Source organism: Rhinolophus sinicus, linkage group LG06 (genome assembly GCF_036562045.2).
Source record: "Rhinolophus sinicus isolate RSC01 linkage group LG06, ASM3656204v1, whole genome shotgun sequence".
Lineage (NCBI taxonomy): Eukaryota > Metazoa > Chordata > Mammalia > Chiroptera > Rhinolophidae > Rhinolophus > Rhinolophus sinicus.
Genome location: NC_133756.1, coordinates 78,367,996 through 78,393,987, shown reverse-complemented (window position 1 = coordinate 78,393,987; position 25,992 = coordinate 78,367,996). Strand labels below are relative to the sequence as shown.

The 25,992-nt window shown below is 37.9% G+C and overlaps 1 protein-coding gene across 4 annotated transcripts in view; it reads right to left on the bottom strand.

Moving 5' to 3' along the window:
* Positions 1–25,992, bottom strand: part of EXOC2 (exocyst complex component 2) — a 246,195-nt gene that overhangs the window by 157,990 nt on the left and 62,213 nt on the right. For 3 of the 4 annotated variants that reach the window (XM_019714889.2, XM_074335319.1, XM_074335320.1), the window contains exons 4-6: positions 16,706–16,832; positions 3,468–3,581; positions 1,871–1,995 (exon numbers count right to left, since the gene is read on the bottom strand). In XM_019714889.2, coding sequence (XP_019570448.2) covers positions 1,871–1,995; positions 3,468–3,581; positions 16,706–16,832 — 366 coding nt within the window. The remainder of the gene's footprint in view (positions 1–1,870; positions 1,996–3,467; positions 3,582–16,705; positions 16,833–25,992) is intronic. The other variant, XM_074335322.1, reaches the window with a different exon arrangement.

Genomic DNA, 25,992 nt, shown 5'->3' with positions numbered 1-25,992 from the left:
ACATAACCCATTTCATAGCACACACGTATACGAATACATATTCATATGATTCCATATAACATAAACACCTCACCCAAAAGGCATTTTTAAAAATTACAGATCAATTTCAATTAAGACTATAGTCAGAAAAACTTCTAAAAGGCTACCAATAAATCAAATGCTATCGTATATTAAAAGAATTACTCAGAGGAGCAATCTAAAGAATAAAGGTTTCTGGCATATAAAACTGTATGTATAATTCCAATTTTATAACATGTACTCATATCAGCTAAGGAAAAAAAAGATGAAAAGGAAATAAATCAAAATGTTAATGTGATTATCTCTACAATGGGATTATAGTAGTTCTTGCATATTATTCATCTGTTTAATATTTTTTGTAATATGCATTTTATTTATATCAAAAAATAGAAAAGCTAGATACATGTGTGTCTAAATAATTTTCAAATGTACTATTAAAATAATTTTCTATATGCGATAGTTGTTCATTAGTATTTGGTCAGCATTATTTTTGTTAAACTTTTAAATTACCAATGCACTTCTAGGGTAAATGTCTAACAAATGAGACTACATAAATTTAATGCACAAAATAAAACTTGAAATCTGCCAAGGGGAAGCCATTTATAAAACTATAAGCAAACAAATGCAAATATACGTGTATATACAAATATATATATGTTAAAAAAAAGTGGAGATAAAAGTCAAACATATTTCTGCTAAGTGAAATAATTGTAATTGCAATAATCTGTGAGAATTGCTAATCATATATGCCAAATTATCACTCGATAGTTACTAAGCATGTTAATAACTTAATTCTACTTGATAACACTATCAAGTAGATATACACTCAGGTTTGTTGACGTAGTAATATTGATAACTCAGAACCTCAATGAGTACAAAGAAAGAAAAGCACACAATCAAAAACCATGGGGCACAAAGTATTCATCAAAGAAGACCAGCTTCTCTGTTGTGTCCTAGGCATTCACATTTACTCCTGGAAAAACCTAACTTCTACCTACCAGGAAAGAGCTATATCAGATGTACATTTCATTGTCAGAAGTCAACTATGCATATTTGGCTCAGAAAGAGAGAGGTTTTAAAAACAATAAAAAAAAATGTCTGTACTTTAAGAATACAAATTAGTTTAAAAATTTAGTCTTTCTGAATGTAAGAAAGTGTGGCCTCCTTGTCCACACTTGGTACTTAGCTATAAAGTACTTAGTTATAGGTCTCTTCATTTTTAAAAAGAATTGGGCTTTATTAATATACTCTACTTTTTACTAGATAAACAATAACTAGATTTCTTTAGTTTTAGGGAAAAAGAATAAAACCTAACATCTTTCCCTGAAATGTCTAAAGCTATGTTTTTTCTATTTCATGCAGTTTCCCTTGCATATACAGATGACGACATGGATGGATGGTAGACAGTTAAGTACTGTGTGGGACTGCTAGGGCAATGGCTAAAAAAATGATATTATATCATCAGTCCTTTCCAAACCAAACACACAATGCGTCACATTTATAGAATTAGTAACATGTGTAAGATATTGATGGCTGCAAAAGAATTTTTTACATTCTAGAATTTTACCCATTGGGATTTAATTTCTTATGGGCCTTAGAGACTGGGCATCGTGGAGAGGCAAAGTAGTCTCCTATTTCACACATGTACGATGGGTCTACAAAAGCCTCAGAGACAAATATTTAAAGTACCAGGCCTTCAAAGAGAGTCTATGCAACAAATATTTATAGCACATTTTAGATCTCAACTTCTATAAATACAGACCGAATGTCACACCCTGTAAACACTCTGCAAACACAGTGTCGGGTTTCTGTTGTGGAAGCCCCAGCAGATGGCTCGGAGGGGTCACCTTACCTGAAAGAGCATCCTGGGCTTCAAAGAAAGTACTAAGACCCCCTTTCACATATGCCAGGCTGCCCTCACTCTTCTTGTTAGCCTGTCTCTTCAGATGGGTGACTGCCATTTTGAGCTGTTCAAAACTAAAATGAAATAAAGAAACCAAAAGTTTAAGTCTGCTGACAAGCAAAAATGAAGTAAGACAATGCATTAAGTGTAAAATACTGAAGCCTATATTACAAAAGACACAGACTGACATAATGTGTAACCAGATGAAAATAAAGTTTTCACATTCTTACCTAGGACTAAACCTTTTATTATGAATGCCAAAATTACAGCAGCTAGAAAAGAGATTGGCCACCTTCAAATGGTCATTTCAAATATGCCAGACCCCTATGAGGCAAATATACATGTCGATTTTTTTATAACCAATATACAAGTATATCATACATATATTTGCCAGGTAAGGCGTTCTGAGCCTCATCTCCCTGGTAGAAAGACCTAGATCATGCAGTGGATGCTACCTAAGGCAGGACCTTCTCTATACATTCATTTCTGTATTCATACTGTCACCCTTCACCACATCAACACCCAGTCCCATCATCAACAGCAAAATTACAGAAAACCTGGGGAAGGGGAGTCAATTCACAATTTAAATAACTAAAGAGATCCCAATATTTCATCTCTATGTCTCAAGCAGAGAAAAAATAGGCAGTTCTCTGTACTTCAGTAGTTTTATTTCCATTTGAGTTCAGAATGTCTGGCTATAAAACTTTGAACATATTGAGTGCACAATAACCCTACACAGAATAGAGATCAATGCTGACTTACAATCATCGAAAAAGCATATCCATAATGTAAAATCAGAACCACCTTCTATAACGAAAGATTTCAGACATTTGCTTTAAAAATTCATCAGGCCAAATCAAATGTACTCTATGTACACACCAGCTTTTCCTCATGTTTTCTACTAATGGTTTTCATTTTAATAGGTGAAGAATTTCTCCTAAGGTGTATTTGAACACGTTGACTTTTCAAGAATATAAACTTTATGCAATAAGCCATTTATTCAAATGCTTGCATAAAACTTAAATCAGGCTTGAAAAAAGTTACAAACCTTATCTGTTAGCGAGAATGGGTAAAATGTAATTAACAGACAAAAAGGAGCCCTTTAATAGACAAGGGTCTACCTAATTTTAAACCAACTCTTTTTGCCTAATTTTAAACCAACTCTTTGCAAAATGATAAACCAACTAATCAGGGAAGGAGGTGTGTGTTCCCTATTTTACATCAGGATTTGAAAGTTTTGTTATTTGTGTAAGGAAAGGTCACATTCAGACACTAGTTTAAGTACCCAGCTGAGAGTCCACAAAGTTTTAATGGGTTGCACAAATAATGAAATATAGAAATAGCATGATCGTAGGAAATAAGGGTCCTGTAATTAACGGTCCCACCTTACAAATAAGGAAACAGATACCCTGAGATGTTCAGGAGTTTACCCACAGTGAAAGGGCTCCGAAGTGGCAAAGCTAGACCTAAAACCCACATGACTGCATAATCCTATTAGCTGCATCCGAGTGAAACCATTCACAGTCAACAGCCCAACATCACTAACCTGGTGGTTGAGTGGTTCTCTATGAGATACCAGGCAGCTGAAAAATTCTCACTTGTGAAGTCAGCACTCATTCCAGGGAACAGCATCTCCAAGTTCTTTTGGGGAAATTTACTTCTGAGGGAGAAAAAGGGTTTAAATGTATCAAGTGCTATTACTACAAAGATGTAATACGTCCAGGAGTACCTAGTATAATAAACACAAACACAAACTGTTACAATTATATCATACATTATGGAGGCTATGTCTGTATGTGTATACGAAATATATTTCCTACACTCCAGCTGATTTCTTATATCAATTTTGATCATATAGAAGATAGGAAGTTAGCTAAAATATAGAAATTACATCAATAAAAGAATATAAGATTTAAAGAGGCTAATGAAATCTATCCAAATATGAAATCATTCCCTACTCAATGGATAAAAATCAAAATTTGGATACAATGAAATCTGAACATATTAAATCAGTTTGTTGAAATGATTTTTGTTAAACACCTATGTGAAAGCTATTTTAAGGCATACTAATACCTAATGATAATACTAACTGATAAAATTATATCTAACTATATAATACTCATATTTACATGCCCATGTCTGAAGTAGTTTTAAGAAAATCTTATAACAAGCAATACATTATCTACAGCTCACTTTCTGGCCTACATTTTTAAGGTCACCTTTTTGATTTGTTCAAATACTGATTAAATATGTACGATAGGTCAAACTCTATGCTGGAGGTCAGGAAGTTGTCTCTGAGAGCACAAGTAACAAGTGCAGACGTGTGCACCAAGGGTGTATGAGCTAGCATCCCTGACTATATGGCATGCTTCATCTGTGTGCAATGAAGGCCAAGTTCTACTGTCAAGTCTCTCCATAACCCAAACCTCCTTATCTCTCAGGACTCACTTCTGCCACTCTAATCTTCAAACCTGAAGCTTCAGCAACTTCAAAGAGACTATACTTGCCTGCACACATGGTGTTCGTTTTTACTTCGTTCCTCTGATCTTGCTGTGCCTGACTGAAATGTCTTTCTCACCCCTATATACTGCATAAGCCCAACTCACAGGGTATGAACACAAGATTATTTTATAGTCCAGTGTCTCTCAAAAATGTATTCAATGAGCGAAATTACCCACATCCTCAAAGAAAGCATGGGCAGGTCTGATGACTTCAACTCACTCTTATCTAAGAGAGTCTGGATACCACGTTATTGCAAACACAGCCTCAATTCAGAAATCACGCACCCTAGACCAAATCACCCGAAGGTACTACCTGGGTGAGCCCCTCCACTTGCAGGGGACTAGTCCCCCTTAGGCGCAAGTTCACAAGAGCCTGGAGCCCACTCTCTCCGGAGAGGTGCTCATCTGGTCCCAAAGCAGACTCATTGGCTATGCACGTGCACTGTCCCAGCACTCTTGGTGCCAGGGCCTCTGTCTCGCGGCTGCAAGGAACACTTTCCCCTGGGCGCGGGGACATCCCACTCAGCAGGCATGGGTGAAGGGAAACACACAGTCTCCATCTGCCCTGTCATTGCAGCCTAACACAAGTCTCCAGAATTATCTTACAAATCTCCCCCTTCTCTACTGGCTCCTTTATCCCTGCATATTCCCTAAAAGTGTACGGCATGTAAGCAACAAAACTGGTTCCCTGGGATTTCTTCTGTAAACCCTGCACTTTAATCTAGAATCCAACATTTACTGTGTCAGGACTTCAGTCAAGTGAGAAAAAGTCCCACAAACGATGAAGTTTTCTTTTTTAGTTAGAGGGAAATAAAGCCCTGCTTAACACTGTAGTACAACACAAGAAGATGAGACGAGACTTCAGGAGAATCATGGACATCAAGCCGACATCACCTCATTTGAGTAACTCAGAGACTAAGCCAACCTTACATCTTTCTTCCCTGGCTTAAAAAGTTAAAAGACGACAGTCTAAAACCGAAAGAGAGAGACACGTGTGTGTGTGTGTGTGTGTGTGTGTGTGTGTGTGTGTGTGTGTTGCATAAGCTCATTGGTCACTTCACTAGACAGGGTCTAGAAGTTTATTTTGGTTTGGATTCTTCATGCTGGTTTGATACTTTACTTAGTAATGAAACCCTGTCACCTTTGGCAGTTTTTCTCATTTTATTTATTTGTACATCATAGTTCCAAGTTACAACTTTTGGAGAATATAACGACTGAGCAGAGACTTAAGCTGAGCCCTAGCTAAGTAACTGGAGACTCTCCCCTCTGACACACACAAGCTGTATCCCATACTTCCATCTTAACTAGCAAGCAGTATCTGTCTAGAGTGATGTTTCAAGAATCACGCAGCTTCATCTAAACTGGAAAGTATGGCATATTTAATTAACGTGGTCTGTCCTCTGTGTGAGGGAGATATGCATGGTGGCACGTCTATGACTTTTTTGTCAACCTTACTTCAGTACGATACTTAAACTGGAGTTCTATAGAATCCTAACAATTCGCTTGCCCAGAAAGTTAAATAATCTCAACAGAATTAAAAATTACTACAGAATCACTTAACATCAACTAAATCCCTACTAACAGTCTTTACACATCATTCAAATACATGAAATCCTCATCTAACAGGAAGAGTTCCAAATGCAAAGATTAAAGACACAGCTGACAAAACAGCAGCAGAAAGGAACTCTGAGAAGCCAACCTGAGCCTCTTTATCCTACACTCAAGCCCTGTAGTTTTATTTTGGTTGGATGGTTCCCTATCCATATCAAAGCAGAATTGTGAAGAGGGGTTGCTAGAGTTAAGAATGATAGTATCAAAAAAAGACCTATGATCAAATTATAGCAAGTAAAGCAAAAAAAGTATAAACTACAGGCACAAAAAACTCAAAAATATAGCAGTTGCATGCCATGGTGAAATGGCTAACACTACACAGCCCCCACAGGCCTGACAGTTAAGTCATGCTCAACATATGTAGTTAAAAACAGTAAAAACTGTATTTGTCTTTCTCTGTCTAGCATACCGTGTTTCCCCAGAAAGTAAGACCTAGCCGGACAATCAGTTCTAATGCGTCTTTTGGAGCAAAAATTAATATAAGATACGGTCTTATTTTACTATAAGACCCGGTCTTGTATAATGTAAGACCGGGTCTTATTTTAATTTGTGCTTCAAAAGACACATTAGAGCTGATTGTCCAGCTAGGGCTTATTTTTGGGGAAACACGGTGGAGATCAAGGGCCATCCATGTTGCTGCAAATGACAGAATTTCCTTCCTTCTCATGGCTGAGTAACATTCCATTGTATGTGTGTATACCATAATTTCTTTATCCATTCATCCATCGATTGATAGTTGTTTCCACATGTTGGCTATTGTAAATTATGCTGCAATGAACATGAGAAGCATATACCTTTTTAAGTTAGTGTTTTCATTTGCTTCGAATATATATCTAGAAGTGGAATTGCGGGGTCATATGGTAGTTCTATTTTGATTTTTTGAGGAACCTCCATACTGTTTTCCACAGTGGCTGCACCCGTTTACATTTCCACCAATAGTACAAAGGGTTCCCTTTTTTCCACATCCTCACCAACACTTGTTCTCTTGCCTTTTTGATAATAGCCATTCTGACGGGTGTGACGTGATATGTCAGAGTGGTATTGATTTGCATTTCCCTGATGATCAGTGATTTTCAACCACTTTTTCATGCACCTGCTGGCCGTTTGTATGCTTCTTTGGAAAAATGTCTATTCAGCTTTTCTAACCATTTTTCAAACTAATTATCTTTTTGTTTTTTGCTCTTGAGTTATATGTGTTCTTTATATATTCTGGATATTAACCCTTGTCAGATATGCAAAAATAAGTGGACTGTTAAAAAAAAAAAACAACTCATAAGAACAGAGTAGAAAAGTGGTTGCGGGAAGCTAGAGCATGGGGAAAATAGGAAGAGGTTGGTAAAAGGGTAGAAACTTTTAACTGTAAGATGAATAAATTCTCCAAGGATCTAACGTAAAACATTGTGACTATAGTTGATAATGGCATATTATATAATTGAAATTTGCTGAGAGCAGAACTTAAATGTTCTCACTAAAATAAATAAATAAATAAATAAATAAATAAATAAATAAATAAATATCTGAGGTGATAGATGTGTTAGTTAAGTAGATAGCTGGAATCCTTTCACAATGTATATCAAATCACCAAGATGGATACTTTAAATATCTTACAAACTTGTCAATTATCCCTCAATAAAGCCGAAAAAAATGTAAAACAAGAAAAACTCGATATACATGGCACATACAAAAAGGTTACATCCTAAACAGTAAAAATGTTTAAATAGGTGATACTGAAAGAGGTAAACCTGCAGCTATCTAGAACTTCACATATTTAAAACTCATCTGATTCTTAAACCTTAGTAACATCTCATCTCATTAAACCTAAACAGTTGTTTTTACAAATATAAATAGATCTGTTTTATCACAAGATAAAGGCCCGAAGTCTAGTGAGGGCTCTAGGAGATAAGCTGTTAAGAAACTCCTATCTGAGAGTCTCCCCTGCCTCCCTCCTCAGGAGGGGGCAGATGTGGGCCTAGGCACAGTCCAGCACACAGCTGGGGCCACAGCTAGAGCACTAGAGGCTTCCTGCACTAAAGAGACACACATGGGGGATCGCCAGGCTGCCACAAGCTCTCCCTCAGGGACGGACCACGCCATCAGCAGGCCGAGGGTGGAAGAGCCTGAGACTGAGCTTTGGCAGTGGTGTGAGAAGTGAGGCGGCGCTGTGGGCCTCAGGCAGGCTGCCTGCTCCACCACAGCTCCACACCCAGACTGGGGCAGGAACCCACCGACAGGCACCTCATTTCCCATGAGCTATTATTTCTCATACGTGTAGCTCCTTCTGGCACCTAAGTGGGTCAAGCAGATTTTGAAAAGTATTCAATTATTCTGGTCAAAATACTATCTTTTAGCTCCCAAACTCTCATAACCACCCCGAACACTGAGTTTATTTTACAGTAATTTCTTATTGAAGACATTAAGCTCTTTTCAATCTTACTCTACACATTTAAATTGAAGATTATTAATACTTACACTAGGAATCAAACTTATTACAAGACAGAAATTATATTAAAGATGACGAAATTCTAATACAGAGATGTCAAATAATTTCCCCCAAATCACACAATTAAGTCCACTGTTGACTAGTGAATCAAGAGGCACTCTTCACCCTCAGACAAAACAATCTCACAGAGCCTGGTGTTGGTACCTTCCCTGAATAAATGCCAATCCCCCTAAGACAATCATGTTCTCATATCCCCTTTACTATTTACTGAGTGATCTTGTTTCCACCAATAATGTCTGAGAAAAGATCTACTGGAGCATTTCTGGGAAAAGACTCCATACTTCTTTTATCCCCCACTGATCAATTTTATTTTTTTTATTTTTAAAGTGAAGTTTATTTTTCTTAAATTTATTTTTCAATTACAGTAGACATACATTATGCTAGTTTAAGGTATACAACATAGTGATTAGACATTTATATACCTTAGTCTCCAAACTTTTAAGGAGAACAAAGAGCATCTTCCTGCCTCCAGACATTTTGTTTTATTATTTATTGTGTATTATTGTTTTAATTAGAAATTGCTAAAGCCATATTACCATTATGAAGGAAATTAGTGTTATGCTAAGAATGGCAGAACACTCAACTCCAAAAACAACAAATAACCCAATTAAAAAACGGGCGAGGACATGAAGAGACATTTTTCTAAAAAGGACATACAGATGGCAAACAGACATGAAAAATGCTCAAACTCACTAATCATTAGAGAAATGCAAATAAAAACCACAATGAGATATCACCTCATCCCAGTCAGAATGGAAATCAGCAATCAATCAACAAACAACAAGTGCTGGCGCGGATGTGGAGAAAAGGGAACGCTTGTGCACTGTTGGTGGGATTGCAGACTGGTGCAGCCACTATGGCAATCAGTACGGAGGTATCTCAAAAAACTGAAAATGGAACTATCTTATGACCCAGCAATTCCACTCCTAGGTATCTATCCGGAGAAATCCAAAATTCTAATTTGAAAAAATGTATGCACCCCAATGTTTATTGCAGCGCTATACACAATAGCCAAGACATGGAAACAACCGAAATGCCCATCGGTAGACGACTGGATTAAGAAATTGTGGTACATTGGAGTATTACGCAGCCATAAAGAAGAATGAAATCTCATCATTTGCAACAATATGGATGGACCTAGAGACATTATGCTAAGTGAAATAAGTCAGACAGAGAAAGACAAATACCATATGATCTCACTTATATGTGGAATCTAAAGAAAAGAATAAATAAATGAACTAATCAGAAACCATCTCAGAGACAGAAGGGAAAACTGAGGGTGGCTAGATGGGAGAAAGGGTGGGAATAAGGGGGAAGGTGAGGGGATTAGAAAGCACAGTCAGTAACCACAAGATTGCCACAGGGAAACGAAAGTTAATTTGGGGAATGTAATCAATAATGTTGTAAAGATTTGGTAGGGTATCCAATGGACACTTGTCTCATTAGGGAGACCGCCTCAGGGATGATATAGATGCCTGATCACTGCAGTGTACACCTGAAGCTGAAGCTGAACAATAACGAATGTCAGCTACAATTTTATATACATATATAGTTACAGGAAGCAGAGTACAGCATTAGGAATAGAGACAGTGGAAATGCAACGGCTGTATGTGATGTCAGAGGGGTAGTAGAGGGGGGCAGTGGGGTGATCACTGTGTGAGGGATATAAATGATAAATGTCTATTACGTTGTTCTGTACACCTGAAACTAATAAAAAAATTTAAAAAAAGAAAAAGGCAGAACAGAAAACCCAGGTTCCTTACATCTTGGTGACATTACTGAGCCACTAACTCAACCAATACCATCTCTGGACTTTGTATATTATGAGAAAATAAATCTTTACGTTTAAGCCAAAATTCATTTTCATTTTCTGTTACTTACAGCTGAAGGCATCCTAAATCAATATTCTATCCCAAAATATTAATATATGCCTAAATATACTGATATTTTGCACACACACCTCAAAATAAATGTGAACTAGAAGATCTGTAAGAAACAGAGTGCCAATGCCAAGAGCAATGAAGTCAGCTCTCTGGGGAACTCACAGCAAAAGCAAACGACTCATGGCAGTAGTTCCAACGGGAGGGAGGGGTAGTCAGTAGCGGTTAAGAACACAGGCTCTGGGTTCAATCTGGAGGTTTGCTGGATTTGTCTGCATGACTTTGGGGAACTTATGTAACCTCTACATGGTTCTACTTATTCATGAGCTAATAGGATCAAGGTATCTTCCTCTTGGAAATATTTTAAGGTGAAAGTAGATAATGCATACGGAAGGCTCAGCAGTTTCTGACACACAACAAATGCTCATAAATGTCACTTGCTGTTATTTTTATTCTTTATATTTAGTTCTTGGTATTTGAGAACTATTGTCATAAGTATCATTTTATTTGATTCTCATAACAACAGAGTGAATTATGTATTCCCATATTACAGTGAGGAAACAGCCTAAGGGAGATTGCATGGAAACAGTCAAGGTTTGAACTCAGTGCTTCTATTGTCAAATAAAGAACCAAAGAATCGTAGGAATGACATTAAGCCACAACTACAAATCTAGAAAGATAGAAATTTAGGGGAGAGTGGAGGGAGAGTGGGTTCAGAATGCAGGAACTGCTCCTGGTCTAAATAACAGTATTGAGAAAGGAAGCACTACGGCAGTGGGGAGTTAGAAAGAACTTAAATGTTCACAAAACGGGATTTTGGGCTCTAACACACCAAGTGATGGCTTAACAAGTCAACGAAAGCAAGGTACAGTCTGAGTAATTCAAATTAAATCTACACTTTAAATCTACTGGCATGGAGTCAGAGACTGAAAGCAACACATACTCTACTATGTAAACTCATGAAATCTTTGCAGGAAATAAGTTTCAGTAGCTGACAACTCTTGCCACCCCTAAAATACATGCTTTCCATTAGATGGCAGTGTAAGAGCAGGTTGAAATCTAAATCTCAAAAGGTTTACACCATGTCATGGGAAGATACAGGTATATGGATTGAGTGGTCAGCTATAAAACTAACAGGAATGTTTTCAACATATCAGCTTCACTTTCAAGTATGAGCACAATCTGCAGTAATGACCCGTGAGTGAGTAAAACAAAAATCATTTTGAGAGAAATTCTAACCACCCCACATAGAGTGAGACGTGACTGCAGTTGCAATACAGTTTGCGTGAAGAGAACATGTTTTCTTGATTCGGCAGACGGAAAGATGAAGGCGCGGGAGACTCACCCAGTAAAAGTGGTTTATACAGTTCCTTTGAGAATGTGTATATTATACTCAATTCTTTTAGCTTTAAATTTTTAGCACCATTGTTTTCATCACTGTATTAAACATTATTAACTTGTTTTTGGTTGTGTGTGTTTTTTTGAAATTTCTAAATGGTAAATTTATCCAAGGCTCTTCTCTCCTACACTCATACTAAGAGCTACTTTGCCACCTTTCTTTGTTTTCTAAATGTAGCAGGAAAGTTGGTGACTTTTCTTTCTATTGGAAAGCCAAACTGATGAGAATAAAATCAAACCTACATTGCCCACAAAACCCATGTGGAAATAAAGCAAGTATTAGTGGAGCAGCAATTAACTACTCTAGACAGACGTCCCGTACTAACTGCACAAGAGTTTACATCATATAAAACATAGGCACAGCTCCATTTTTATGCCCTCACTCTCAAATATGTACTACCTCCAAAAATATTACTTATAAATATTCTCATGTTACGCAAATATTATTTTTAAGATATAAAACCCACTGAAGGCTTTATATAATATGAACCTGTTTTTACCTTCTTTTTCAGTTTAAATAGTTCATCTCCACTACAATTTAAGCTATGCAAAGAACACATATAGTTGTGACAATCACTATAAGCAGAAATACAGACTTTTTATAAGCAAATCCTAGTCTCAGTTCAAAGTGAAGTTATTTTTTTCTGAGCAATTAGTAACATTATTACAAGTATCGAGGCACCATGTGTGCAAAACATCAGTTAAAAATTTGGGGATATGAAGGACTTTAGCAGTGGAAGGAGGCCCATAAATTCCAGTTATTAAACTTGTGGCTAAAAGACGACAGTATGCATACTAGGTACACTTATAAAATGTTTATTAAACTCTGACTCACACCAAAGAGTACCAAGAAAACTATATTCTGTTATTCTCACTTGCTTTTTCATATTCAGGTTAAACTGGTCACAACCTTTCAGGACCCCTCATTATTTCACATTGTCTGTGTGACTGTCAGCTGAAGAGACTTTCCATAAACACAACCATTTCGCTGGGGATGATTCGTCTCCAAAGGCAGCCCCACCACTCTAGTCTGATAATTCCTCAGGTCCACAGTAGAGTATTTTATACCAAGCAGTCATCCTTCTGCAAACCTTCCCAATTAATGTATTTCAAGAAGCAAGTATAACCTTGTTATTGCCTCTCTGATGACATTTTTAAAATATTAAAAATCGGTCCTCTTTACCTTTTAATTATAGAAGAAACACCCAAATGACATTAATAAACAGAAATAAAAGACAGATAGTAAAGAAATGCTCTTTGGGATTCTAATCTGAATGTAATACCATTCTTTATGGAAACCAAAGCTGTCATCTAAAAAATAATGAGTTAGGGAAATAAAACCCACACCAATATTTTAACATCTGCTTGTCCTTCCTTGTTCTCTTCTTTTTTTTATTTGAGGTGAAAGTCCAATAACATAAATGCATTTTTCCTGACAGTATCTTTAAAAATATTAAAACAAACCTGAAAAAGTATTTTTCTGCCCCAAACATTCTCTTCTCTTGGTTTCTATACCTCTTTTCTTCTACCTTTCTCTTTCTTACTTCCTCGTATCTCTTGTCCTTTTCTTTTAACTGGAAAATTTGTAAAGACTTTAAATCGGCAAAAAGGTTATTAGATGGCCTTTCATTGTCTAGAGGGTCTTCCCAGTGTTTTCTGATTCTACAGGGATCGGTATCTTTCTTTGTCTCTATTTTGCAACTGTTACAGAAACAGAAGTTAACTTGTGGTGGGCTGATGGTGACCAGGGCTCCCTGGCTATAGAAATACTTGTCAGGTGAAGATACAACTGGTTACCATGCAGCAGAGGCATCTTTTAGCATTCTCATTGCCTATTCATGTCTGTCCTCTGGAATTCCCTTTGAACTGCTTTTAACAGTTTACTAGTTTTCTAATTAACTAATGAATTAAATAAAAACTGACATGTGTTCATTTTATGAGTCACGATTTTACCTTCTAAAAAACTATCCTTTAATTATCCCATGACTGAATAAATTATTGAAACTCAAGTAACAGCTCAAAAGAAGTATTGTTAATTTTATCACCACTTACGTTCTTCTTGAATTACTGTACATAATACTATTTTAAGATTTTAATGCAAAGAAGATAGAGGACTAGGTAAACGCTGTGCCTGCCACAGCCCATGACATTAAAATTACAACTAAATTATAGAACAATTAACTTCGAGAATCATCTGAACATTAGCTGAACAGAACCCCAATAACTAAGGATTTAAAGAGGAGGCCACGTCAAGACTGAACATTATATATCAATGGAAACTGAAATATAAATATTTAAAATTACAAAAAGATTTTAATACAATTTATTATCCTGAAATCTTAATAGTCCTTAAAAGAGAGATCCCTTTCCTAAGTGACAGAGCAATGAACAGCATGTCCATAAAAAGAGACAAGGACCCTAGTACTGATGACTGCCACTTACTGAGCACTTGCCGTGAGGAGACACTGCTCTGAGGCCTTATTCACCACTGAACCCTCACACCAATCTGTGACATGGCTACTCCATTTGCACCTGAGGAAACTACGGCAAAGAGAAGGAGAATAATGCACTCAAAGGCCTACTGCCAGTGAGTGGGAGGGCTGTGATTCAGACTGAGAGTCTGTCTCCACACAAAATCAGACTACCTCTCAGAGAAGAAAGAAAAGAAAAATTTCAAAAGGCCGAGCACTTTTAGTGCCATTATTTCTGGCTGCCGTTACCAACGTGATCAAAGGATTATCCTGAAACACATTTTTTAAAAAGTGCTATTAGAGAAGAGTTCAAGCCACACTCCTTTGTGGGTAGCAGCAGTAACAGGAAAAATAAAGACAAAAGGTGAGAGGACATGAGAAGGTAAAGAGATCAAATAGGGGATGGACTATATGCAAAGGAGAATTTAAGGAAATCCATTTAATGATAGTAAACATCCAATTTAACCCTAACTCTGATAGTTTAGTCTAACGCTCACACAAAATCCGTACAACATTCATATGCTCCTTGGGCCCATACACAACTGTTTCTTCCTTATGAAGAACAAAGGGGCCGTCTACTCTCTACTTCTTTTGTGGCAGACCTTAGAAAGAAGCTGGCTTTTGAGAGTACTGAAACAGGCTATTAAAAGCTTTACAATCAACTGCAAAGTCTATTCCTGCTTGAAACTATGCACCAGTAAATACCGAGCAATTACCATTCTTTTCTGGACTTTCTTGGTCCTTAAATTCTTAATTTATAAAGCCCTGAAATCCTTAATAGCTCCAGAATGACCCATACTACAAAGAGTGTCAAAGATGTAACCTAGAACAGTCCAAGCTCACTAAAAGCTGCTAAGCCCCAGGACTTTTTCAACACAGAACTTCCTAAGACAAACACTTGCGCCTCCCTCTCAGCCAGGGGAAAAGCCTAGCAAGTGAAACAGAAGCCTGCTATTAGAATTACTAATGGTCTTCAAGTGTACGCTTCAAAGTTAAATACATAGATCAGTGAGAATTTTCTCCATTCCTAGAAAAACCCAAAGTAAAGCTATGGTTAGTGTTAACAAACTAATTTGTCACCTTCAGAAAGTGTTTATAGAGGAACACCCAGTATATAACTTAATAAGCAGAACCATTAAAACCAGAAAATAAAACAGTTAAGGTGTTCAATGAATTGATTATGTAAAAGGTAAGGATCAAGGTCCTAATTATAGAAGTTACTAAAACACTGTCCTCGGGATTAAGAAAATTCTAGATTTGGTTCAAGACATCTTGAAAGATAGCATTTACCTGCCACAATTCTACTAACATAAATAAGTCTGAATTAAGTGTGAATTATAGGCAGGGTTTTTTTAAAAAAATGAAGACTACATTGGGCCTAATTACTCTAAATTTTTTCCCATGATATCAACCACATGGAAAATCCTATTTTTATTTCAAGTACGATCTAAGTATTTAAACTTACTAACTCCACATAATGCATTAATTCTCATGTCATTAAAAGTATGTTATTCCAATAACAAGAGTTGGGGGACGGTAAAAGGGTGCAGCCACTATGAAAAACAGTATATGCACCCCATGTTCACTGCAGCATTATCTATAATAGCCAAGATACGGAAGCAACCTAGGTGTCCACTGACAAATGACTAAAAATATGGTATATAGATACAATGGGATATTACTCAACCATAAAAAAGAATGAATCTTGCCACTTGTGACAAGACGGATGGAACTAGAGAGTATTATGCTAAGTGAAATAAGTCAGACAGAGAAAGACAAATACTGTATGATTTCACTTATATGCTGTATCTGAAGGACAAAACAAGCAAAACAAAAGAAAACAGAGACAGACTCATAGATACAAAGGAAAACTGATGGTTGCCAGAGGGGAGGGGAATAGGTGATGGCCGAAAAAGGTTAAGAGCATTAAGAGGTATAAATTTCCAGTTACAAAATAAAGAAGTCACAGGGATGTAATGTACAGCATAGGGAATACAGAGAATAATATCATAATACCTTTGTACAGTGACAGAAGGTTATTTCACTTGTCACAGTGACCATTTCATAAGGTATATAGATGTTGAATCACTGTGTTGTACGCCTGAAACTAATATATTATAGGTCAAATATACTTCAATTTTTAAAAGTATTAGTTATTAAAATTTCAAGATACTTTTCCTCTTCACAAAATGTAAATTAAAAAACTAAAGAGGTAAGTAGTGTTTGCCAAAAGATTTAAGTAATGGGAACATTCCCTGGCAGCAAAGCAGAGCAGCCTTCAGAAATAACACTAATCTCCCAACCACAGAGGTGTCTTAAATTGTGCTTCTGCGTGTTTCTGAAGTTTTACCCTCTTCTCTCAGAGTATGTAAAACTTTCTGGCAACTGAAAATAAAGAAAACTGAAGGTAAGATGATACTTACTTTTCAATCTCAATGCCAAGCGGATTAGCAGGACGTAGGGACAAGGGAGGAATTCCTTTATTCCTGTCAGTCCGCATGTCATAATAATTAATTTCATCAACCCACACAGCAGACTGGTCCAAAATACCTACCAAAATGAGGAGCATAACCTTAATAAGATAGAGACACACCCAGGCACTTTCTAAGTTTTGCAAACTGCTTTACTTTTTAAGGACCGAATATAAAATGCATGCTAAGATAATTTTAAAGAGATTTAAGGACACAAAGTCTCTGAATTTTTTTTTTAAATGTCTGGTGGCTTAACTAAAAGCACTAAAAATCTATAAAAAGACAAAAATAATCCATCTTGGTTCATGGTTTAATTGTACACTATTCAATAGAGGAGACAAATTAACCCTGTGATAAAAAGTTCTGCTAAAACAAATGTATTTTACAAAAAAAAACAGTACGATTAATTTGGTACAGTAGACAAAATACCCAACAATTCCTTATATAAAGAAATCAGTCTCAAATATATGGTGATGGAAGGAGAACTGACTCTGGGTGGTGAACACACAATGGGATTTATAGATGATGTAATACAGAATTGTACACCTGAAATCTATGTTATTTTACTAACAATTGTCACCCCAATAAATTTTAAAAAAAAGAAAGAAAGAAAGAAATCAGTCAAACACCTTCCAAGGAATGCACAGCTTATATAATGGAACTGATGAGGATTCAGGAAAATGACTGGGTGGACCCTGTGAACAGAATATGATCTCTGAAAACAGTGCCCTCTTTTATGTAACTGGACTCTTTGTCATTCATCTTGACATAGAACATACCACCTCTGGGCCTGATGCAACAGAAAATGGGACAGGTGCACAGAGCAGAGAGGAGGGTTTAAGAGCTGGGAGCTGGGAACAATTCATGAAAGAAGGTATTGGACCCCCAGCAACCTGTGGCTGTATGACCTTCTGTGAGCCCACTAACTTTGTTAGCGCCCACATTTCTGCCAGGATACAACAAGAGGAGGCTGTGTCAGAGATTATGCTCAAGTCCAGGAACTCCTGAGTTCAGGAAGATAAGCACTTACTGAGCCTACACTGTGCTAGGGAGGCCCTGGGTGGGGTGTTGTAGAATGAAATTAATACTTTGAAATAAGTTTTCTTTATCTGCAGCATAAACATGACATGAGACGATGCTGGAGTCTGTCAAAATGATTTCAGATCCTCCAGAAAACTGAAAGCAATAGCCTTAATTTCACAATTCAGTTTTTGAAGACGTTAAAATAAAACAGTGATAATGTGTGTATATATATACATAAATTACATTTTCAACTTTTCCTTAAATACCTTAAATTTTTATTTATAAAAAATCTAGGAATTTAACGAAGATAATGCTGCAGGAAAGGTCTACACTCTAAGAGAGAAAACAAAAACAATTTGCAAAATTATTTACTCTTCTATACGAGAGAATTACGGCCTGGGTATACTTATGCTTTTGCTAGTCCTACATTATACAAATATTTATCAAGTACTAACAGTGTAGAAGACATTACAAGACTACAACGATGAATCCAACATTATTCTCACTTTAGTAGTGGGATGGCCATGCACAGAAATAGCTATGAGAAGACTGAAAATTATTGTTCAGCAGCAGCATACCAGCAGGAGAGGACCGCCAGGTCTCCCCCCTTGTTATAACTTGAAGTTACAACAAGTTGGAGAGCTATAATTCAACAAGGGATCCCTGCTCAACACAGGCACATGTCTGAAACATCACATGCCGAGATCAGAAGGTGACTGAATCTCAGCTAACAGTGAAGACGGGTTAGGCAGAGGAAGGACAGGGACTGAAGCTGTGGTAGTTCCATGCTCGACTAGGCCCCACAGCAGTGTACGGCAGGCAGGATGCAACCCCCACCGGACACACTGGAGGGTCAGAGACAGAAAACGTGCCTGGGAGGCTGACACACACTGAGGCTTGGGCCAGGGTCACGGGCAGAGAGGTGGTGCAAAAAGTCGAACTGCTCCACAGCCCGCCAGCACAGGACAAAGGATTCTACAGATGGGAGGAACTGCCCACCCTATGCCCCTGTAGTCCTCCCCTAGTAAAACCCTCACTCGGCAGATAGTGAAAGGGCCAGAAAACCAAAAAAAACTTTCCAGCCTAAGTGGCCCGTATTCATTGCAGCTAAACACAGGAGGAAGAGCAGAACCGTGGCCTCACAAACCAGCCTCCCTGCCAAAACCTCCCCACCCATCTCCCCGCAGCCTGGTGGAGAAAGCTGGGTCAACTGAGACGGAGCAGCTTGGCATGCAGCTCCTGGCTACAGGAATGTAGTGCAGGGGACATACATAAGACCCACAGCCTGCCACTTCCAATCCAGGGGAGTGGTGCTGTAAGACAGAGGTGACAGGGAAGTAAATGGAACGCCCACCATCTAGAGGAACACAGGGCACATTCCATGGTGCTGGCAACACTGCTCGACCAAGATCCTAGGAGACCAGACAGTGCAGGTAATAGAAAATAAAAACCTGCACGTCAGCACCACCTACTGGAAAACAAAAGAAGTCTACTTACCAAAGGGCTGAACGGAGAACTGTCAAAATACTTTTCATTCCCACAATGTCCAGGCAGAGAGTAATCCATCAAGCAAAATGAATAACCACAATGAATAATGGAGAAAACAAATGAACTCGGAAAGAATATAAAAAAATCTTCAGAGATTTCCGGAAAAATGGCGGCGTGAGACGAGCCTCTGTAAAGCTCCCCCGGAATTTACAAAGAATCGAACAACAAAAACTCCACAAAGGACTCCCTGCACAGCAGACAGGCAAGACAAAGAGGCCCACTACCGACTGAAATCACCTACAGGTGGGAGATTCGCACGAGTGGGGGGAGGAGGAAACGGAGAAGTGCACGGAGACGGAGCCCCACGGGCGCAGGACGCAGACCTAGCACAGTGCGCCGAGCTCGCTGCTTCCCGGAACCACTGCAGCTGCGGGAGAGGGAAGAACTCGGACTGCTAGGGCTCCGCCAGGGCTCCACAGGGCTGAGGGGACAGCATATAACACGGCTGAACCCAACGCTCACGGCAGAGACCTCGGAGAAAACACTGAGGGAAAAAGGCTGAAAACGGTGGTTTAAGCCCTCACTGCCGAGCAGACAACAGAGCCTTAGGCACTGAGACTAGCCGCCCCCTCCCTCCCCTCCCAGAGCTCGCCCCGCCCCCACCTGCCCGGTGCTAGAAGCGAAACAGTAGAAATGTCAGATCAAAACAACAGAAAATTTGCTCTTTTGAGAACTGTGGACAGCAGACACAAATTCAAAGCCCAACTAGTTCCGGCAAAGGGGAGGGAGCTGTGGAAGCAGGACAGGCTGTGGTGGTGGTCGCTGCCACTGCTCAGGGCCACCTCTCACAACTCACCCTGCCCCTGGCCCCACCTATATGGGCGGATCCATGCAGGAGTAAACAGAACTGCTGAAACACACCGGGATCTGAATCAGGAGCTGGAAGACCTTTGGAACATCAAAAGCTCTCGGCATACCCACCGGGACACTGCGCACTGTGACCTAGACGAACTATTAACAGAGGAGAAGCCCGTCTCCCAGGGAATCCCCCCATTGTGTGAGAAGCAGGAATAGTGCAGAGAAAACATAGCACTACCGTGTGGGAGAAGAAAAATAAATTGCAGTTGGAGACATAATAAAACATTCTACCAACAAGTACCGGAAAACAAAGGAACGACCTCTTCCCATCAACCTATTGCAGGAGTCACTCCTGTAGATGTCTAGGAAGAGAAATAGTAAACCAGTAATCGCCATGAATAACCAAGGCAACAAGATACCTCAGAAAGAAAGTGAACAATCTCCAGAGAAGGCACTTAAAGATACAGAAATATGTGACTTAAATGACAGAGAATGCAAGATTGCAGTTCTGAAAAAACTCAACGAGATACAAGAAAACACAGATAGGCAGTTAAATTGAACTCAGAAACTCAATCAAACAACAGCATGAGCATTTTACGAAAAGAGATTGAAATTTTAAAAAAGAACCAAAGACAATTTCTGGAGATTAAGAACTTAATAGAAGAAATTAAGAATGAAATAACCAGCTTACGTAGTAGAGTTGACCAGATGGAGGAAAGAATCAGTGACATCGAAGATAGAAACCTGGAAATGACACAGATAGAAGAAGAAAGAGACTTGAGACTTAAAAGAAATGAAAGAACTCTACAAGAACTTTATGACTCCATCAGAAAGAGCAATATAAGAATAATGGGCATACCAGAACGAGAAGAAAGAGAGAAGGGAACAGAGAGTATATTCAAACAAATTGTCGATGAGAACTTCCCAAATTTGTGGACAGAACTGGACCCTCGAATCCAAGAAGCAAATAGAACACCTAGTTACCTCAATCCCAACAGGCCTTCTCCAAGGCACATTGTATTGAAGCTGTCTAAAATCAACGACAAAGAAAGAATCCTCAAGGCAGCCAGGGAAAAGAAGACGGGAACTTACAAAGGAAAGTCTATTAGATTATCATCAGGTTTTTCAGCAGAAACTCTACAAGCCAGGATGGAGTGGAACCAAATATTCAAACTACTGAAAGAGAGAAATCATGAGCCAAGAATAATATATCCAGCAAAGATACCCTTTAGTTATGAAGGAGGAATAAAGACCTTTCCAGACATACAGAAGCTGAGGGAATTTTCTAATACACGACCTGCACTGCAAGAAATATTAAAGGAGGCTATTCGACCACCATCAACAGGGACAATTAGTGGCAACCACAACTCAAAAAGGGGGAGAGTAAAGGCCTGAACCGGAATATGGGAATGGAGAAAGTCAGCGTGCTGAAGAAAATGGAATACTCTAAATATCAAACTTTCTTTTACATAAACTTAAGGGTAACCACTCAAAATAAATCCAGAACTGAAATATATACTGAAATAAAAGAAGAAACAGAGGGAAACATCATAGAATACCACCACACAGAAATAATAGACAACAACAAAAGGCAAAGAAACAATGGAGACACAGCCTTACCAGAAAACTAAAGATAGAATGACAGGAAATCCTCACATATCAATAATCACCCTAAATGTAAATGGACTGAACTCACCAATAAAAAGGCACAGAGTAGCAGATTGGATCATAAAACTAAACCCAACCATATGCTGTCTCCAAGAGACACATCTCAGCTACAAGGACAAGCATAGACTCAAAGTGAAAGGGTGGAAATTGACACTCCAAGCAAATGGTACCCAGAGAAAATCAGGTGTAGCCATAATGATATCAGATGAAACAGACTTCAAGGTGAAAAAGATAACAAGAGACAAAGATGGACATTTCATAATGGTGAAGGGACTGTACAACAAGAAGACATAACAGTCATCAATATTTATGCCCCCAATCAGGGAGCACCGAAATACACCAAGCAACTACTAACAGAACTAAAGGGAGAAATTGACCAAAACACAATTATACTAGGGGACTTAAATACATCATTGACAGCTATGGATAGATCATCCAAACAGAAAATAAATAACGAAATAGTAGCCCTAAATGACACATTAGATGAAATGGACATAATTGACATTTATAGAGCACTTCATCCTAAAACATCAGACTATACATTCTTTTCTAGTGTACATGGAACATTCTCAAGGATAGACCATATATTGGGACATAAAATCAGTCTCAACAAATTTAAGAAGATTGAAATCATACCATGCATATTCTCTGATCACAAGGCTTTGAAATTGGATATCAACTGTAAAAAGAAAGCGGAAAAACACAAATACATGGAGATTAAACAACATACTTTTAAAGAAGGACTGGGTCAAAGAAGAAATTAGAGGAGAGATCAAAAGATACATAGAAACAAATGACAATGAAAATACATCCTACCAAAATTTTTGGGATGCAGCGAAAGCAGTTTTAAGAGGGAAATTTATCTCATTACAGGCCTATCTCAAGAAACAAGAAAACTCCCAAATAAATAACCTCATGTTACACCTTAAAGAACTAGAAAAAGAAGAACAAGTAAAACCCAAGGTCAGCAGAAGAAAGGAAATAACAAAAATTAGAGCAGAACTAAATGAAATAGAGAACAAAAAGACAATAGAAAAAATTAATGTGACAAAGAGCTGGTTCTTTGAAAAGATTAACAAAATTGACAAACCCTTGGCTAGACTTACTAAGATAAAAAGAGAGAAGACACTGATTAACAAAATCAGAAACGTAAAAGGGGAAGTTATCACGGACACCACAGAAATACAAAGGATCATCCAAGAATACTATGAAGGACTATATGCCACCAAATTCAACAACCTAGAAGAAATGGACAAGTTCTTAGAAACATATAGCCTTCCAAGGCTGAACCATGAAGAACTGGCAAATCTAAACAGATCGATCACCAGTAACTTAAGTGAATCAGTCATCCAAAACCTTCCAAAAAGCAAAAGTCCGGGACCAGATGGCTTCACTAGTGAATTCTACCAAACCTTCAAAGAGGATCTAATACCAATCCTGCACAAACTCTTCCAAAAAAATGAAGAAGAGACAGTACTCCCTAACTCATTTTATGAGGCCAACATTACCCTGATACCAAAACCTGGTAAGGACAGCACAAAAAAAAAAAACTACTGATCAATATCTCTGATGAATACCGATACAAAAATCCTAAATAAAATTCTAGCAAATCGAATACAACAATGCATTAAAAAGATTATTCATCACGACCAAGTGGGGTTCATCCCCGGGGCACAAGGATGGTTTAACATATGCAAATCCATCAGTGTGATACATCACATAAACAAAATAAAGGACAAAAATCATATGATTATATCAATTGATGCAGAAAAAGCATTTGACAAGATACAACATCCATTTATGATTAAAACACTTAATAAAATGGGTATAGAAGGAAAATACCTTAACATAATAAAGGCCATATATGACAAACCCTCTGCTAATCTCATAATTAATGAAGAAAAACTGAAGCTCTTTACTCTACGTTCAGGAACACGACAGGGATGTCCCCTATCACCTCTGCTTTTCAATATAGTGTTGGAAGTCCTTGCCAGAGCAATCAGGCAAGAGAAAGAAATAATAGGCATCCAAATTGGGAATGAAGAAGTCAAATTATCACTCTTTGCAGATGACATGATGCTATATATAGAAAACCCTAAAGACTCCACCAAAAAGCTATTAGAAACAATCAACGAATACAGTAAAGTTGCTGGCTACAAAATCAAGGCACAAAAGTCCATTGCCTTCCTATATACTACCAATGAAATCTCAGAAAAAGAAATACAAAAATCAATTCCTTTTGCAATTGCAGCAAAAAGAATAAAATACCTAGGAATAAACTTAACCAAGGATGTGAAAGACCTATATGCTGAAAACTATAAGACATTTTTGAAAGAAATTGAAGAAGACACAAAGAAATGGAAAGACATTCCATGCTCATGGATTGGAAGAATCAACATAGTTAAAATGGCCATATTACCCAAAGCAATATACAGATTCAATGGAATCCCCATCAAAATCCCAATGGCACATTTTAAAGAAATAGAACAAAAAATCATCAGATTTGTTTGGAACCACAAAAGACCCCGAATAGCCAAAGCAATCTTAAGAAAAAGAACAATAATGGAGGTATCACACTTCCTGACTTTGGCTTGTACTACAGGGCTACAATAATCAAAACAGCATGGTATTGGCAGAAAAACAGACACATAGACCAATGGAATAGAATTGAGAACCCAGAAATAAAACCACATAAATATGGACAGATAATTTTTGACAAAGAAGCTAAAACATACAATGGAGCAAAGACAGCCTCTTCAATAAATGGTGCTGGGAGAATTGGATAGCCACGTGCAAAAGAATGAAACTGGACTGCTATTTGTCACCATGTACCAAAGTTAATTCAAAATGGATCAAAGACTTAAGCATAAGACCTGACACAATAAACTGCATAGAAGAAAACATAGGTACTAAACTTATGGACCTTGGGTTCAAAGAGCATTTTATGAACTTGACTCCAAAGGCAATGGAAGTAAAAGCTAAAATAAACGAATGGGACTATATGAAACTTAAAAGCTTCTGCACAGCAAAAGAAACCATTGACAAAATAAAGAGGCCACCAACTGAATGGGAGAAGATTTTTGCAAACAGTGCCTCCGATAAGGGGCTAGTATCCAGAATATACAAGGAACTCATGCAACTCAACAACAAAAAAACAAACAACCCAATTGAAAAATGGGCAGAGGACTTGAAGAGACATTTCTCCAAAGAGGACATACAAATGGCAAATAGACATATGAAAAAATGCTCAACATCACTAATCATCAGAGAAATGCAAATCAAAACCACAATGAGATATCACCTCACCCCAGTCAGAATGGCTATCATCAACAAGACAAATAGTAACAAATGTTGGAGAGGCTGTGGAGAAAAAGGAACCCTCATACACTGTTGGTGGGAATGCAGACTGGTGCAACCGTTATGGAAGGCAGTGTGGAGGTTCCTCAAAAATTACGAATAGAATTGCCATACGACCCAGCAATCCCTCTCCTGGGTATCTACCCAAAAAATCTGAAAACATTTAGAGATAAAGACACGTGTGCTCCAATGTTCATTGCAGCTTTGTTTACGGTGGCCAAGACATGGAAACAACCAAAATGTCCTTCGATAGATGAATGGATAAAGAAGTTGTGGTATATATACACAATGGAATACTATTCGGCAGTAAGAAAAGATGATATAGGAACATTTGTGACAACATGGATGGATCTTGAGAGAGTAATGCTGAGCGAAATAAGTCAGACAGAAAAAGCAGAGAACCATGTGATTTCACTGATATGTGGTATATAAACCAAAAACAACAAAAGAACAAGACAAACAAATGAGAAACAGAAACTCATAGACACAGACAATAGTTTAGTGGTTGCCAGAGGGTAAGGGGGGTGGGGGGTGGGGGGTGAGAGATGAGGGTAAGGGGGATCGAATATATGGTGATGGAAGGAGAACTGACTCTGGGTGATGAACACACAACGGGATTTATAGATGATGTAATACAGAATTGTACACCTGAAATCTATGTAATTTTACTAACAATTGTCACCCCAATAAATTTAATAAAATAAAATTTAAAAAAAGAATCTTCAGAAAATAAACTTAAAGACGTGGAAGACTGTGATTTAAATGACAGAAAATTCAAGATTGCCATTTACAAAATACTCAATGAAATACAAAAAACTCAGAAAAGCAATTCAACGAACTCAGAA